Source organism: Anomaloglossus baeobatrachus, chromosome 2 (genome assembly GCF_048569485.1).
Source record: "Anomaloglossus baeobatrachus isolate aAnoBae1 chromosome 2, aAnoBae1.hap1, whole genome shotgun sequence".
Classification (NCBI taxonomy): domain Eukaryota; kingdom Metazoa; phylum Chordata; class Amphibia; order Anura; family Aromobatidae; genus Anomaloglossus; species Anomaloglossus baeobatrachus.
The window spans coordinates 483,302,678-483,319,599 of record NC_134354.1 but is presented as its reverse complement, the minus strand read 5'-3'; the positions used below and the strand labels follow the sequence as shown (position 1 = coordinate 483,319,599).

General features: G+C 41.8%; 1 protein-coding gene across 2 annotated transcripts in view; it reads left to right on the top strand.

The window, feature by feature from the left end:
• SH3RF3 (SH3 domain containing ring finger 3) overlaps positions 1–16,922 on the top strand; it is a 658,302-nt gene that overhangs the window by 334,697 nt on the left and 306,683 nt on the right. For both annotated transcript variants that reach the window (XM_075336430.1, XM_075336429.1), the window contains exon 2: positions 9,851–10,126. In XM_075336430.1, the coding sequence (XP_075192545.1) occupies positions 9,851–10,126 (276 nt within the window). The remainder of the gene's footprint in view (positions 1–9,850; positions 10,127–16,922) is intronic.

The following is a 16,922-nucleotide window of genomic DNA, read 5'->3' as shown; positions in this document are numbered from 1 at the left end:
GGGTTGAGCAAAAGGAGTTACAGAACATTGATCCATTGGCCATATCAGTAGCCAATGGCCACCAGACCAGAACTATGCGAGCCTCATGCTACCTACAACATACCATTATGATTGTAGGCTATCACAATGTTATTATATTGCAGTGCATGGCATACATGGCATCTTGGTGCTCTATTAATCAGAAGAGGTGCAGGTACTCGGAGATTCCCAGGTTTAGGTCCACCTGCTTAACCAGAGTCCTGTGAATCTTTTTCTTATTTTACTATTTTAACACATTTCCATCTCTCAGCCACATTTTTTTATGGCCTCGAGAACCCCTTTTAAACCCCTTGTGATGGCACTGCAGAGAAATTGAACACATCCAGTTATATTTCCCCACAGATTGCCGCTGTTTGCTGAGTGTCCCGTCTGGGGGGCACTTGGTGATCATATTGTTGTCATGAGAGCCTTCTAACAAATTAGGATTAACCCCTTTAATCTTCATTCATAGATGACTGATTTGCCCTAATTTGGAAAGAACTAAAATGCAGCATAAAAGGGACCACTGAGAAAAATAATAGTTCACAGGCGTAGCACTAACCGTAATCCTGCTTATAATGTTTAGAAAGATTGAAGAATATAACTTTTTTGATCTACACAAACTGCTACAATAACATTAATGCAAACTTCAATGAAACACTTAAAAAAAATGTAATGAAATTCAACAGACGGCATGGATAAGAAATAAGCAGATAGGATTTTTTGTGGTTGTGTATAGTGCTTCTAGGCAGACGTCATACATACGTTTCCTCGAATTTTTAATTATTGACCAATGTTTAATTTACCTGCAAAACCACCTACCAGTGAAAAAAGGAAAAGGGAAAAATTTCAGAAGACCAATCATGTAATTTATATTAATCTAGTGCTTTGTGATGTCTGTAATTATGGAAAGTCATTGCGATCTACACGTAGTTTCTATAGAAACTGGTATTGACAGCATGTCACCTCCATCAACATGCATGTGAAATGCGAAAAACATCTATGCTCTAAGTGTAAACTTGAAGCTAATTTTTTGCCTTTGGAAAGCGTCATACACTATTATTAAAGAATAATGTAGAAGCCCCTATATATGATTTGTGTATACGTGTTTTCATTGGTATGCCATTTCTTGGTTGCGTGGCTTGTTGGTTTTTTCTTCCTTGTAATTTGGTTTCCCTATTGCAGACTACATTTCCCACAATGCCACTGGCCTTCCAGGTGGGGGAATCCAAAAAAAGGGCATCAGTGATATAGAACTGCAGACCAATAACAGCATATTGTAAAGACACTCCCTGCATCCATCCAACCTAGTTATAGCCCTTTGAACTTATTTATTTTAGAGCGTTCCCATAAGAATTATCACACCCTACGAGATTTTGGCAGGCCTGAAGATATTAACTTCTTCCTTACTCTAACAACATGCAAATGATGATAAATAAAAACAAAAGAAGTTGTCTTTCAGCACCACAACACCAGGCCACATGTTACTAGTCCAACTGTTAGCAGCCTGCATGACCTAGACATTCTACCATGGCCTACAGCTACTTGTCTCATATTGATTACAATTTGGACAATATTGGTTCGCAGTTGCAAAAGGAGCTGCCAGCAGCGGATTTTGATGATTTCAGTATCAAAGTGCATTCAGTATGGAAAAACGTTCCTAATACAACTAGTAAGAACCTCAATTAGAGCAGGGTAAGGCATGTAAGTATAGATGAGTGAAACTGAGGTTCGGTGTTCATACCAAGCACAGACTTTACAAAAAAAACAGAGTTCAGAGTCGGAGTTCGAGTGCTTTATGTATGAAAACCACTCACGTGAGCATCACTGTGCTTGAGTATGCTTAGTTCTCAGCAAAGTGCGAGCCACTTGTAGTGGTTGAATGACATGCACTGGGGATAACAACAGCATGATTGGAACAAAATATGGAAAAACGCCACCCACCTCCTGAAGTGCTCTGTTTATGGCTAGCTGCATGTGGGCAGAGACCCAAACTGCTAATCAGTGACTTCCATTGGGGTTCAGGTCAAGTCCAGGTCCCAAACCGCATTTTATCTAAAGTCTGGCTGAACCCGCCAAACCGAACTTCCACAGGTCCTCTCATCTCTATATATAAGTGCATGTATTTCTACATTCATACTCAACATAGAATAAATCAGAATGTTTTGAAAATTTTGTTTTCATTTTTTCATCATTTTCTTATTATTAATATGTTTCTCTTTCCCGTGATTTCCTAAATTTGACAACTTTTGCTTTCCTTACTGCTGTTGCAATTTTATTGTTGTGCTTAAACACTGGTATATATTAAAGCTGAGGGGATTTAGGTATTAACCTACGGCAGAACTGTTTTTAACCCTCAAGGCATGAGTGAAAATCAATGTCCTCAATTACCAAAAACCATGTTCTGAGATGAGCTCTAGTATTGTTAATCTACGCTTCAGAACAATGAGATTTAGTGAGCGCATGGCGGATAAATAAAAGGATTTAGAAAGCTGGTTTGACCTACGTAATTTGAAGAAACATTTTCTATCTATTATAAGAATCAATCCAGGATTAACATACTTTAGAATATTTTATTTAATCTATACTGGTAACTAAGCTCCGGTTCATGCCAATTTGCATTATCCTTCATTATAGTGCCCTGAAAAGAACCAGTAATGCTTATGTTTTATAGATTGTTTGCATCACATTATATTCCTCCTTTCAGGCCGTTGTTCAGTGTGACAGATTCTTAATAGTAAACTACTAATAAGGTTTTTACTTTGGATGATAAAATAGCAGCTTAGAACTATAGCACAATGCCGCACATCATCTTGGAACAATATATAACACTTGATAAAAATGCAATTTATTGTTTTCATTGGCTTTTTTCCGCTTTGGAGTCAAATGCATCATGATGGAGTTCTTCTTTTTTATCACACGCAGCAATGATTTATTGTGCATGGGTAATATAAATTCTTAGTAGTAAACATTTATAATTTTAATGTGATTGCAAATTCCTTAAAGGAACACAGATAAAGCTGAAAGACTGCGTTATGCCTACTGAACTCTGCCCAGACTGTACATACACACCGGACATAGGCTGGACCGTCTGTATGTGTTGTGCATTCATCATCTGCTGTGTACTTGTTTTCCTTTTCTTCTATGGGTGACTAAAGGGGGCTTTACACGCTACAATATCGTTAATGTTTTATCGGCAGGGTCACGTCGTTAGTGACGCACATCCAGTGTCATTAACGGTATTGCAGCGTGTAACACTTACCAGCGACCTTAAACGTCCTCCAAAGTGGTCAAAATCGTTCACCATGGAGAGGTCGTCCTAAAACCAAAAATTGTTAATGGTTGTTTATAGATGTTGTTCCTCGTTCCTGCGGCAGCACACATCGCTGTGTGTGACACCGCAGGAGCGAGGAACCTCACCTCACCTGCGTCCCGCCCGCAATGAGGAAGGAGATGGGTGGGATGTTCGTCCGGCTCATCTCCGCCCCTCCGCTTTGATTGGCCGGCTGCTTAGTGACGTCGCTGTGACGCCGAACGCACCTCCCCCTTGAGGGAGGGATTGTTCGGCAGTCACAGCGCCGCCGCCGACCAGGTAAGTGTGTGTGAAGCTGCCGTATCAATAATGTTCGCTGCGGCAGCGATCACACGATATCGCATGCATGATGGGGGTGGGTGCTTTTTCGTACAATATCACTAGCAATTGCTAGAAATATCGTAGTGAGTAAAGCCCTCTTAAATGTAAGGGGTCGTGCAGACAACAATATTTTCGGTCCGACTGCGATCCAACCAATCATCAGATCACACTGTGACCAATTCAGTGAGGCAGTGCTCATGCCCAATTTTTTCCTCAGACCGAACAGTCAGAGAAAAAAAAAATCACAATTTGCCTGAGACTCACCCATTCAAGTCTATGGGTGTGAGCCAAAGACAGATACCACAGTATGGCACCCGATTTTTATGGAAATACTGCAATTCTGTAATATAAGAAACTGTAAATTGTCCTGTAAGTTATTAAAAGCTGCTGGTGTAAAAAACAGATTGTACGCGGATGACAACTGAGAAAAAAATTGGCCCACTTTACTGGATGAAAATTGGACCGATTTTTTTATATACTTGTGATATTATCTGCAAAGACCAAACAAACTTAACTTGAATTGACAGGTGGCTCCTTCCTTAAAGATTTTTTTCCCACAAGCAAAGTTGATTTTAAAGTTGATTTTAATCAATAGACCTTGGAATAATAAAAAAGTTCCACAATTGGATGTGTTTAACCCCTTCACCCCCGGCCACTAAAACACCCTAATGACCGGGCCATTTTTTGCAATTCTGACCAGTGTCACTTTGACAGGTTATAACTCTGGAACGCTTCAACGGATCCTGGCGATTCTGACATTGTTTTTTCGTGACATATTGTACTTCATGTCAGTGGTAAATTTAGGCTGATATTTTTTGCGTTTATTTGTGAAAATTTAGGAAATTTTGCGAAAATTTGGAAAATTTCGCAATTTTCAAACTTTGAAAATTTATGGCCATAAATCTGAGAGATATGTCACACAAAATAGTTACTAAATAACATTTTCCACTTGTCAACTTTACACCAGCGCAATTTTCGAAAGAAAATTTTTTTTCGTTAGGAAGTTAGAAGGGGTCAAAGTTCATCAGCAATTTCTAATTTTTCCAACAAAATTTACAAAATATTTTTTTTAGGGACCACATCACATTTGAAGTGACTTTGAGAGGCCAAGGTGACAGAAAATACCCAAAAGTGACCCCATTCTAAAAACTGCACCCCTCACACTGCTCAAAACCACATCCAAGAAGTTTATTAACCCTTTAGGTGCGTCACAGGAACCAAAGCAATGTGGAAGGAAAAAATGAAAATTTTACTTTTTAACACAAAAATTTTACTTTAGCCATAAAATTTTCATTTTTACAAGGGAGAAAAGAGAAAGTGCACCCTACAATTTATTATGCATTTTCTCCTGAGTACGCTGATACCCCATATGGGGTAAAAATCAATTGTTTGGGTGCACGGCAGAGGTCGAAAGGCAAGGAGCGCCATTTGAATTTTTGAACACAAAATTAGCTGCACTCATTAGCGGACGCCATGTCGGGTTTGAAGACCCCCTGAGGTGCCTAAACAATGGATCTCCTCCACAAGTGACCCCATTTTGGAAACTAGAGCCCTCAAATATTTTTTCTAGATATTTGATGAGCACTTTGAACACCTGGGGGCTTCACAGAAGTTTATAACGTTGAGTCGTGAAAAGAAAAAAAATTTTTTTTACCACAAAACTGTTGCTTCAACTAGGTAGCTTTTTTTTTCACAAGGGTATCGGGAAAAAATGCAACATAAAATGTATTGTCCATTTTCTCCTGAGTACGCAGATACCTCATATGTGGTGGAAATCAAATGTTTGGACACACGGCAGTGCTCGGAAGGCAAGGAGCGCCATTTGAATTTTTGAACGCAAAATTAGCTGCACTAATTAGCGGACGCCATGTTGGGTTTGAAGACCCCCTGAGGTGCCTAAACAATGGATCTCCCCCACAAATGACCCCATGTTGGAAACTAGAGTCATCAAATATTTTTTCTAGATGTTTGGTGAGCACTTTGAACACCTGGGGGCTTCACAGAAGTTTATAACGTTGAGCCGTGAAAAGAAAAAAAAAAAATTTCCCACAAAACTGTTGCTTCAACTAGGTAGCTTTTCTTTTCACAAGGGTATCGGGAAAAAATGCAACATAAAATGTATTGTCCATTTTCTCCTGAGTACGCAGATACCTCATATGTGGTGGAAATCAAATGTTTGGACACACGGCAGTGCTCGGAAGGCAAGGAGCGCCATTTGAATTTTTGAACGCAAAATTAGCTGCACTAATTAGCGGACGCCATGTTGGGTTTGAAGACCCCCTGAGGTGCCTAAACAATGGATCTCCCCCACAAATGACCCCATTTTGGAAACTAGAGCCATCAAATATTTTTTCTAGATGTTTGGTGAGCACTTTGAACACCTGGGGGCTTCACAGAAGTTTATAACGTTGAGCCGTGAAAAGAAAAAAAAAAATTTTTCCCACAAAACTGTTGCTTCAACTAGGTAGCTTTTTTTTTCACAAGGGTATCAGGAAAAAATGCACCATAAAACGTATTGTCCATTTTCTCCTGAGTACGCAGATACCTCACATGTGGTGGAAAGTAATTGTTGGGCGCATGGCGGGGCTCAGAAGAGAAGGGCACCATTTGACAGCAAAATTGATTGGAATCATTAGCGGACGCCATGTCACGTTTTTAGACACCCCCCCCTATGGTGCCTAAACAGTGGAGCTCCCCCACAAATTACCCCATTTTGGAACTAGACCCCTCAAGGAATTTATCTAGATGTTTAGTGAGCCCCTTGTACCCCCAGGGGCTCCATTGAAAATTGATAACGTTGAACCGTGAAAATTTTTTTAAATTTTTGCAGCAACAAGGTACTTTTTTTTTTTCTCTTTTTACAACGGTATCAGGAAAAAATGCACCATAAAACGTATGGTGCAATTTTTCCCGAGTACGCAGATACCTCACATGTGGTGGAAATCAATTGCTTGGGCGCATGGCGGGGCTCAGAAGACAAGGAACGCCATTTGACTTTTCAAACGCACAGACGCGGTGCACTGATCAGCCGCTGCAGGAGGCACGGTCGGATGAGATACAAAAAGCGCTGGGGATACGAAAAAAAAAAAAAAAGTCACGCCAAAAATTGAGCAGGGATGTTGATCCGCGCTCAGCGGGACGCACGGACAGATGCGATACTTTTTTTTCCGTATCCCCGACGCTTTTTGTATTGCATCAGTCCGTGCGTCCCGCCGAGCGCTGATCAGGGATGCACATAATGGATCGCCATCCCTGCTCAATTTTTGGCGTGACTTGTTTTTCCGTATCCCCGATGCTTTTTGTCACGCCAAAAATTGAGCAGGGATGCCGATCCGTTATGTGCATCCCTGATCAGCGCTCGGCGGGACGCACGGACAGATGCGATACAAAAAGCGTCGGGAATACGGGAAAAAAAGTCCCGCCGAAAACTGACCACGGATGCAGATACGTTATCTGCATCCCTGATCAGCGCTCGGCGGGACGCACGGACGCATGAGGTGTAAAAATAGAAAGGGGATAGAGGAAAAAAAGAAAAAAAAAAAGTTATACTCACAGTACCCAGAGGATTAGCAGGAGGAACAGCTTTGCAGCAGCCAGCAGGCAGGAAGTTGGACAGCTCAGCAGAAGACCCAGGAAGAAGGACCCAGCGATGGAGGCAGATGTGATCGGCCGGTGAAGACAGGTAAGAGAACGTCGGGGGGACAGCAGAGGGGGAGGGGGACAGCAGAGGGGGAGAGGGACAGCAGAGGGGGAGAGGGACAGCAGAGGGGGACAGCAGAGGGGGAGGGGGAGAGCAGAGGGGGAGAGCAGAGGAGGGAGATACCGGAGGAGCTGCAGAATAGAGATCACGGGGGAGGCCGGCAGATTTGGATGTCGGGGGGCAGATTGGGATGTCGGGGGGCAGACCGGGATGTCTGGGGGCAGACCGGGATGTCTGGGGGTAGATCGGGATGTCTGGGGGCAGATCGGGATGTCTGGGGGCAGACCGGGATGTCTGGGGGCAGACCGGGATGTCTGGGGGCAGATCGGGATGTCTGGGGGCAGATCGGGATGTCTGGGGGGGCAGATCGGGATGTCGGAGGACAGATCGGGATGTGGGGGGGCAGATCGGGATGGCGGGGGGGCAGATCGGGATGGCGGGGGGCAGATCGCAGGGGGGCACGGGCAGGGGCCATTACGGGAGCGCGCAGGAGCAAATCACAAGAGCGCGCAGGGGCTGCAAGAGAGCAGGGGAGGAGGGATACCGGAGGAGCTGCAGAATAGAGATGGCGGGGGGCAGATCGGGATGTCAGGGGGGCAGATCAGGATGTCAGGGGGGCAGATCGGGATGTCGGGGGGGCAGATCGGAATGTCGGGGGGGGGGGCAGATCGCAGGGGGGCACGCGCAGGGGCTGCAAGGTGAGCACAATACTCACCGCTCCTGCGACGTGACGTGACAGCAGCGGCAGCAGCAGCGGTGGCGTGGTACCACTAGTACCAGCCATTGCTGCACGCTGCAGACATGTTGGGGGAGGGTCCCCAGACCAGCACAGGCCTGGGGAGGGCGGCCACCGGCAGATCAGACCGCCCCACTGCATACTGATTGGAGCAATTGCGCGTCATCGCACGATCGCTCCAATCAGTGCTGCAGGGGGGGGCCACGGTGTCTGCTTGCTTCCAGCCAATGATCGGAGCTGCTGCAGCTCCGGTCCTAGCTGGATTTTACAAGATCACGCTATTTTTGGCATTTTTTTTTGCCGAAAACAGCGTGATCAATGTGATTGGCGGTTCCGATTTGAACAGCCAATCACATCGATCGCCTATGGGGGGTGGCGATGCCACCCCCCCTGGGGTCAAGCAAAGGTCCCCTGCTGTAAGAAACAGCAGGGGACATCATTTGAAAGCCGTTGCTATGGCCACGGCAATCAAATGAAGTTTAGGCAGTAAAATTACGTCCCTGGTCGTTAAGTCACGTTAAAATAGGACGTAATTTTACTGCCCGCGGTCGTGAAGGGGTTAAAATCATGTTCCTGTGCTGAGATAATCTTATATATGTGTCCCTGCTATGTACTGTGTAATCGCCGTGTCTGACTGTACAGAGACATGGTCTGATCATACCACATCTCCTGGGCAGGGGAGGAAGTAAGGTAAAACATTTCCCTCTGTTTTTTTAAAAAAATGTTTTACCACAAAGAACTGGAAAACAGTGAGGCAAAATTACAAAACAAAAAACACAATTATTTTTTTTTGTGGGGATTAGTTTTTATGGTAATCACTGTGATATAAAAATTACCTGTTATCTTGATTTACTAGGCTTTTACGAGCTGTTTTATAATTTGTTTGTTTTTTTAAGTGGTGAAAAAAAATTGGAAATTTGTAAAAAAAAAAAAAAGACCAGGGACCTTCCTCATGAGCTAGTCATCAGACACATGGTTCTCAGACTGCTTATTAACCTCTTCCTATCCTGAGTCCCCCTGGGGGGACATTCAAAATAATCCGTTAAGCTCCTTTCATATGCATCTTACTGTCCTAAGTCCCTTCTAGCGGGACACTGAGTGGAAAGTCCTTTTCTAAGCATAACAGGCAGGACTTTGCGCATAGTGATATTTTTGGCAGCCAATGGTTGCATCTGTTCTTGACGACCTTTGACCCAACCCAGTTTCGTTTTCTTCTTGTTTTACAAGTGAAAAATGGCTAAGAGATAGTGAAACGAAGGTGTGTGAATCCGGACGAAGTAAGGCAGCGTGTAATCGATACTAGTGAAAGTAGTAATAGTGAGAGAGATTCGGACGATCGAAGTGAAGTTATGGAGTCGGAACTGAGTGATGTTGAAAGCGTTTTTTCTACCGATGTCAGCAACGAAGAGGACGAGGGTACGGAGCTCGACTCCGATGGGTGGCAACGAATGTCATCTTCTGCCAATGGGTTTGAGCAGATTACATTTTCACTACCGAACGTAACTGATGACGACCTATAATAGGTTTTCAATGGGCAAAACAGGAAATTGTATTGGATAGGAAAAGGTTAAGTTTTGTATGGACAGTGATTCATTCTGTTGTGGTTAGGGCAATATGAAACTCCTATCAGGTTTTATTTTACACAATTTGAGAAATGTTGTACATCTGATTTTTTTTTTATGGTCACATTACAGCCCTAATATCTTTATGATGTTGTATTTGTGACCTCTGATTTCATTGTTTTTCTTTTTCTTCTCTTTAGAACATTTCTCAGCTTCCATGTGGAAGAGCGCTTTATGCTTATGAAGGAAAGGAGCCTGGTGATCTCAAATTCAACAAGGGGGACATCATTATTCTACGACGGAAAGTGGATGAGAACTGGTACCATGGAGAACTGAATGGAAATCGTGGCTTCTTTCCAGCAAGTTACATCCAGTGCATAAAACCTCTCAGCCAGCCGACTCCACAAGGGAAAGCACTTTATGACTTTGCAATCAAGGATAAAGATCAGGATAAGGACTGTCTAACATTCACTAAGGTAAATAGACAATAATCTGCTCCGCATGAAAATTCTATTGATCTCACTGCAGTAATAATTACATTTAACTTGAGAAACCGCACTTCAACTCCTCTGTTTTTATGTATTGCACCAATTAGTAAGAAAACGATGTAAAAAAATGACAAATAAGCCTTATGTTCTATTCTCAGCATGAAACCAAGTAAGATGAGGAGTGAAAAATATGCACACTATCACAGAATATTTTGGACTAATTTCTGAGAATTAATATAATGGGAAAACGTATTAAGGCAAATGCATGAGAAGTCGATAATTAGCATTCTTCTTTTATTTTTTTTAACCAGTTAGTTATGGGACAAAGCTGGAAAATGGTTGAGGTTTACCAAAAATGGGGAATTAAGCTAAACAAAAGGTGACACACTACCCGCCGTGTGGCAGTCAACAACCGAAGTATAGTAAATATGCACCGATCAGCGGTTGGTTAATAGTCGTAGAGAACCAGACCCCACTTCAGAGGCTCACTTAATGATCTGAAGTAGATTGTTCACTGCACATTGTTTTCGCCAGCACGAGTCCTGATAACACAAGACGATGCGCTGCCGAGAACGATGATCAACACAAAAGATCCTTTCACTCAAGGATGGCTCGTTCACAATAATCTTGCAGCATCAACGATCCTTTATACTAGACAGCCTAAAAATACATTACATTTATCAAACATCATAAGCCACTAAAAATAAATTTAGCAAATTTTCAGGAAGAAATTTCTTTAGTGTAATTTGTTTACGTGCTTTCTCCAATTTTAGACAAATGTAGCAAAGTGTTGAAACATATGGTAAATTTGTCCCAATTCATATTGGTGCCCAGACTGCAGAATGTGGCCAGAGAACTGTCACGTGTGTTTCCACACCTTGGGAGATGTCTGACAGGTTTGAGATCTCTGACATTGCCTTGAGAGGACTCTGGATATTAGACATTTTTTCTTTCTTTTAGTGCAGCAGCAGTTAAGGACTCTTTACTTGCTGGTAGTTCATTGTTCATCTCAGGTGTTGCCGGTTTGTGACCACTCTCCTTGTTTGGGCCACCTGGGAAATTGGTGTGGGCAGTTTGTTTCACATTGTATAGAATAAAGAAGTTTAACATTTTTAGAGCCAGATTCCAAGATTTATAGCAGAGTGCATTTGAGCTCCAAATGAAGAAACATGGACTAAACTGGTGAGCTGAAAGCATTTGTTTTGATTCTGAACTGACTACCATTAATGAAGAACTTCTGTGGATGTTTTGAATCTGTGCCGCCTGCAGCCCTGGTTCTTGGGTGCAGCAGTTAAGTTGCTGACCTCCCTGGTGTTTGGCTGCAATAGTTGGTGCATATCCGATTGTTTATGTTCCTCTGTCTGTCTTCCTTCCCCTATGTTTTATTACAATAGTGGTTAAGTCAAGTGCACTCCCCAGCCTTGGGACTATCCAGGGTGAGTGGAGGGACAGTTAGGAACTGGGCATGTGATGACGATAATGGGAAGGACTCGTATAAGGACGTTAGGGTCAGACACAGGTTAGTGTCAAGAGGTTACCTGATCTCCGCTCCCTATTGTCATAGCCTTCCTCTCCTTTTCCATCCATGTTGTACTTCTGTGTTGCGCTGTGCACCGGGTGTCCCCTTTCCTGTGCGTGACAAGACCAGAAAATGCTTTTAATTCAACATACTGTGAAAGCACCAGATGAAAGTAAAGACAAATTAGTAAGCATTGAACAATTATTCAAAAATTTTGCGTCAACATTAAAAAAAAAGTTCAGAAGATTAAATATTGCCCTGGCTTCAACTTCTGCATATTACAATATAGTGGACAGGGTAAAGTAATATAGTAAAAAAAAAAAATGTGATAAACTTATAGTTACCTAATTAAATTATTTTTTCCTATATTCTAGTTATGATGGAAGGAAAGTTAATTATAAAAAAATAATATATAATTATCTGACCTTATATCCACACAATGCTAAATATTAGTTATGGTGTAAGAAAAGATAATTGTAAATCCCTTGATCTGATGACATCTTGAATATTATATATAAAGTATAAAGTCTAGATAAATGTTTATCTCATATCAAAGAATGGTTCTGCCCTAGATTTTGTGCCACCTAAATTTATGACTTTTAAAATATCAAAAATGAAAAATCAAACAAAATCCGTCACTCCATGTCCGCATTTTAGACTTAAGTCCAAACTCATGCGAACAGCATAAAATGAATTAAAAAAGCAGACAAATTGCTAAACAAGCTGTAAGGGCGGCATTGCACACTACGACATCGCAGGTGCGATGTTGGTGGGGTCAAATTGAAAGTGACTAAAACCTTTTTGATACGATGAACGAGCGCAAAAGCGTCGTTATCGTATCATCGGTGTATTCTCCGACATTTCCATAATGCCACTGCAGAGACAGGTACGATGTAGTTCCTCCTTCCTGCGGCAGCACACATAGCTGTGTATAAAGCCGCAGGAGCGAGGAACATCTCCTACCTGCCTCCCGGCTGCAATGAGAAGGAAGGAGGTTGGCGGGATGTTTACATCCTGCTCATCTCCGCCCCTCCGCCGCTATTGGCCGCCTGCCGTGTGACGTCACTATGACGCCGCACGACCCGCCCCCTTAGGAAGGAGGCGGGTCGCCGGCCAGAGTGACGGTTGCAGGGCAGGTGAGTGCATGTGAAGCTGGCATAGCGATAATGTTCGCTATGCCAGCAATCACAAGATATTGTACCTGCGACGGGGGCGGGGACTATAGCGTGCGACATCACAGCATCGGCTTGCAATGTCGTAATGTGCAAAGCCCGCCTTAATCAACAAATCACTCTTAAAGTAGTAAAACCTCCAAAAAAAAGAGATACATAGTCAGAAAATTACAGTTGACTCTGATTAAGCATTTCATGACCAGATATTTTATATTTTTTTGCTCTTTTGTTTGTTTTCAACCAACTTTTTTTATTTTACATTTACTTATCCGAATTATGGCTTCTTTTTTGCTAGACTAGTTGTAGTTTTGAATGTTGCCATTCACTTTACTATATGACGTACAAACAAACAATAAAAAATACAGAGAAGGGTGAAAGGGAGGAACAACACAACTCTGCCATTGTGGTTTAGGCTTACTGATATTTTTATGGTGTAAATTGGGATCTGGCACCTTGATTCTTTAGGTCAGTACAATTACAGTGATATCAATTTTTTATTTATTTTTTTCAGATTTTAGTGGTTAAAACAATTCAAATGTGTCCCCCTTAAATAATAGTGGAAAAGGATACAGTGTGAACATACTAGTGATTCAACAGTTACTTACTCACCACTGCTCCAGCATGGGCTTTCCGCCACTGCTGCTGTCTTTGTTAACAGGTGGCATTGATAACATCACAAATACAGCACGTGTGACTGCTGCAGCCAATCATTGAGCTGAGCTCAATGATGATGCCAATGACAGCACAAGCAGTTGACCCCAATGATTGGCTGCAGCAATTATATGCATTGTATTTACAGGGAAAGATCAGTTGCGTTTGAGTTTATTTCCAATGAGTGCAAACTCAGGAGCATAAAAAATTTAAAATCACAGGGTATCTCGTTAACAGTTGTCCTGTACCCATATTGTTTAGGCACAACATGTGAGCAGAGATCAATACACCTTATTTACCACCTTTCAACCTTTCAACATTAATGCTATAGAGTTGGAATGCGCTGCAATCAGAAGTAATATCTCAGTGCCCTTGGCTTTGCACCATCACAATATCACACTTGTGATTACTGAGGTGACCCTATCACATTGGCAACAGTCTGCCTCATGGTTATTTAGCGATCTTCACTCTCCTGCCATTACCCACCTCTCATACCACGTATAATTTTGTGGGAGGAGAGATAAAGTCCTCCTGAGAGAACTGTCATTACTGTAAAAAAAAATGAAAAAAAAAAGGTTTAGGGTTATAATTTGTGGTCGAAAAGCTATAAGGCTTGGGGAAAGGTTTAGGTTCAGGGCCTAACATCAATTGTACTTAATAGGTACATAAAAAAACAAACATATTCATACAAAAGAAAAGTTTCACACTGTGTTATACAGTACAGACCAAACGTTTGAACACATTCAAAGAGTTTTCTTTATTTTCATGACTCTGAAAATTGTAGATTCACATTGAAGTCATCAAAACTATGAATTAACACATGTGGAAGGAAATATTTAACAAAAAGAAAATACTTAAAGTGTGAAACAACTGAAAATATGTCTTATATTCTAGGTTCTTCAAAGTATCCACCTTTTGCTTTGATTACTGCTTTGCACACTCTTGGCATTCTCTTGCTGAGCTTCAAGAGGTAGTCATCAGAAATGGTCTTCACTTCACAGGTGTGCCCTGTCAGGTTTAATAAGTGGGATTTCTTGCCTTATTGATGCCTTCAATGTGAATCTACAATTTTCATGAAAATAAAGAAAACTCTTTGAATGAGAAGGTGTGTCCAAACATTTGGTCTGTACTGTATGTGAAGTTAATGTCTCTCCAGATACTAGAGCATAAAGAATGTAAGGCTTTTAAAATTAATATATTCTCCAGGCCCTCCCCTACTCAGCACTGGTCCTCTTCTCTTTAATTGCTCTTATCTTCACAGTACAAGTCTCGTTTTTTACAGAGATTTGGCCTGCAGACTTCATAATGTCATGAGACTTGTTAGAGATAGAGGTGTTGAAGTTCACCACAAGTCATGATATCACATGAAGCCTAATAACATGGCCTCACTCAACTTCCTTAGGATGGGTCATCAATGTCTGATCGGCCGGGGTCCGTTCAACTGCTCTTAGTATCGATGGCGACAGCAGCGGCCGGGTACTGCACATCTGCCTCCTATTCAGATCAATAGGAGGCAGATGTGCAGTACATGACTGCGGCAACTACCAGAAGATGGAGCAGCTCCAGAATTCAGCATTTCTGGCTGCCTGCTGCCTCTGCTGGGACCGAGAACAGCTGATCGGCAGGGGTGTGGGGTGTTGGACCCCGACCGATCAGACATTGATGACCTATCTAAGGATAGGCTATCAATGTAAAAGTAGTGGACAACCCCTTTAAGGATAGACTTTTATAGTCAGTAAGTTTAGGGGTATTTTTATAATCCTACACTACAGGACTTCAGCAAAGACAATATAGTGATTGACTTAAAAATCATCTTTGGAAAAAAGGTCACTCTGAGGCCTAAATAGTCATGGGCATTTGTATTAGGTAGTGGGAAGTACCCAATAAGATAAAAAAACAGCACATTTGGTATAATCATGCATGCAAGGAGTAGGGAAAGGTTTTATAATGTTTTATAATGTTATTTGACCAATCCCCAATGGTTTGTGCAACATATAATTGCTTGAAGTCATACATTTAGATTATTTTTTAACATTTTTGTTAGATTTCAGCAAGAAGCAGAAAAAAAATCTAAAGCATGAAAGAACAGATTACGGTATATCCCTAAGTAATTTTCCTGTGGGATCTATCTTTTTTTCCCATTATAGAGGTATATAGTATGATCTGACACAGCAGGGACTCATCAAAACAATATGGTGCTTGAAAATCAGCTGTAGAAACAGAAATATCTTTAGGCCAAAATGGGCAGCTTTTTTTGTTTTCAACCAAGTGACCAGTAAGAACAATAAAGAAGCACAAGTCTGGTATCATCAAGCACAGGAGGGATAGGATTGTAATTTATGAGGTCATTTTGAGCAATCCCCAATGCTATTTGCAACATGTGAATGGTTAAAATCACATTTTTTCCTATTTTGTGACATTTTATTTTGGATTTCAGCAAAAAAAAAAAAATTAGATGACCAGACGGCAAACTATTAGAGATGAGTGGATCTGCCGTGATCCGAATCTCAGCAAATCATACAGATTTTAGCAGTGAATATTCTCTTGGAATTGATCGTCCTTTATAATGCACAGGGGTCTTGATAGACCCCAGGAGATAAGAAACGTAACATGTAGAAAAGGAAAATGACTAATATTCTACAGAATATGTATTTTTGTAAAATTGAGTAGTGGTCAATTCCCTTAGAATAAATTTGCCCAACTTTATAATCTATGCCTATTTGTGTGTACATTAGGACATCTACTAATGCTTTAAGAAGGTTTATTATTTTGCAAAGTACCGTAGTGTCAGGCCATATGTAGTTTTTGAAAATATAATTTCCTCTCATTTAAGGGATCATCAATATATTTTAGCTCATATAGTAGTTTAAAAAATAACACACCAGCATATTTGTTATGATGTAACACTCTCACTCTCCTTCGCTATCCCCAAACCCCTGCACTCTCCAAACAAATAATAATCTCCCCTTCTCTCCTACTTCCCCACCTGTCCTCCTCTGCTGACCTACTGCTAAACCTCAGCTCTCTCCTACTAAGACACAGAAGATACTGTCCACTCTCCTTCTCCCACCTGCTCTCCTTTTCTCTACTTCTCCTCACTGCTGGTGACATATCTCCCAATCCTGGACTCCCACAGAGGATACCCACCATTCTATCACCCCATCATCACTCTGAACCTACTAAAAACTACTGCAACCTCTCCAATATAAAATCCATTCCCCTCTCACCCACTCCACTGCTCCCTTTCTCTGGAGCACTTTGGAATGCCCGTTCTGTCTGTAATAAACTGCACGTCATTCACGATCTTTTTACCTCACTGAAACATGGCTGACACCTGACACTGCCTCCTCTGCTGCGCTGTGCTATGGCAGCCTACACCTCACCCACACTCCTCACCCTGGCAATAGACAGGGTGAAGGAGTGGGTCTTCTTCTGCAACTTC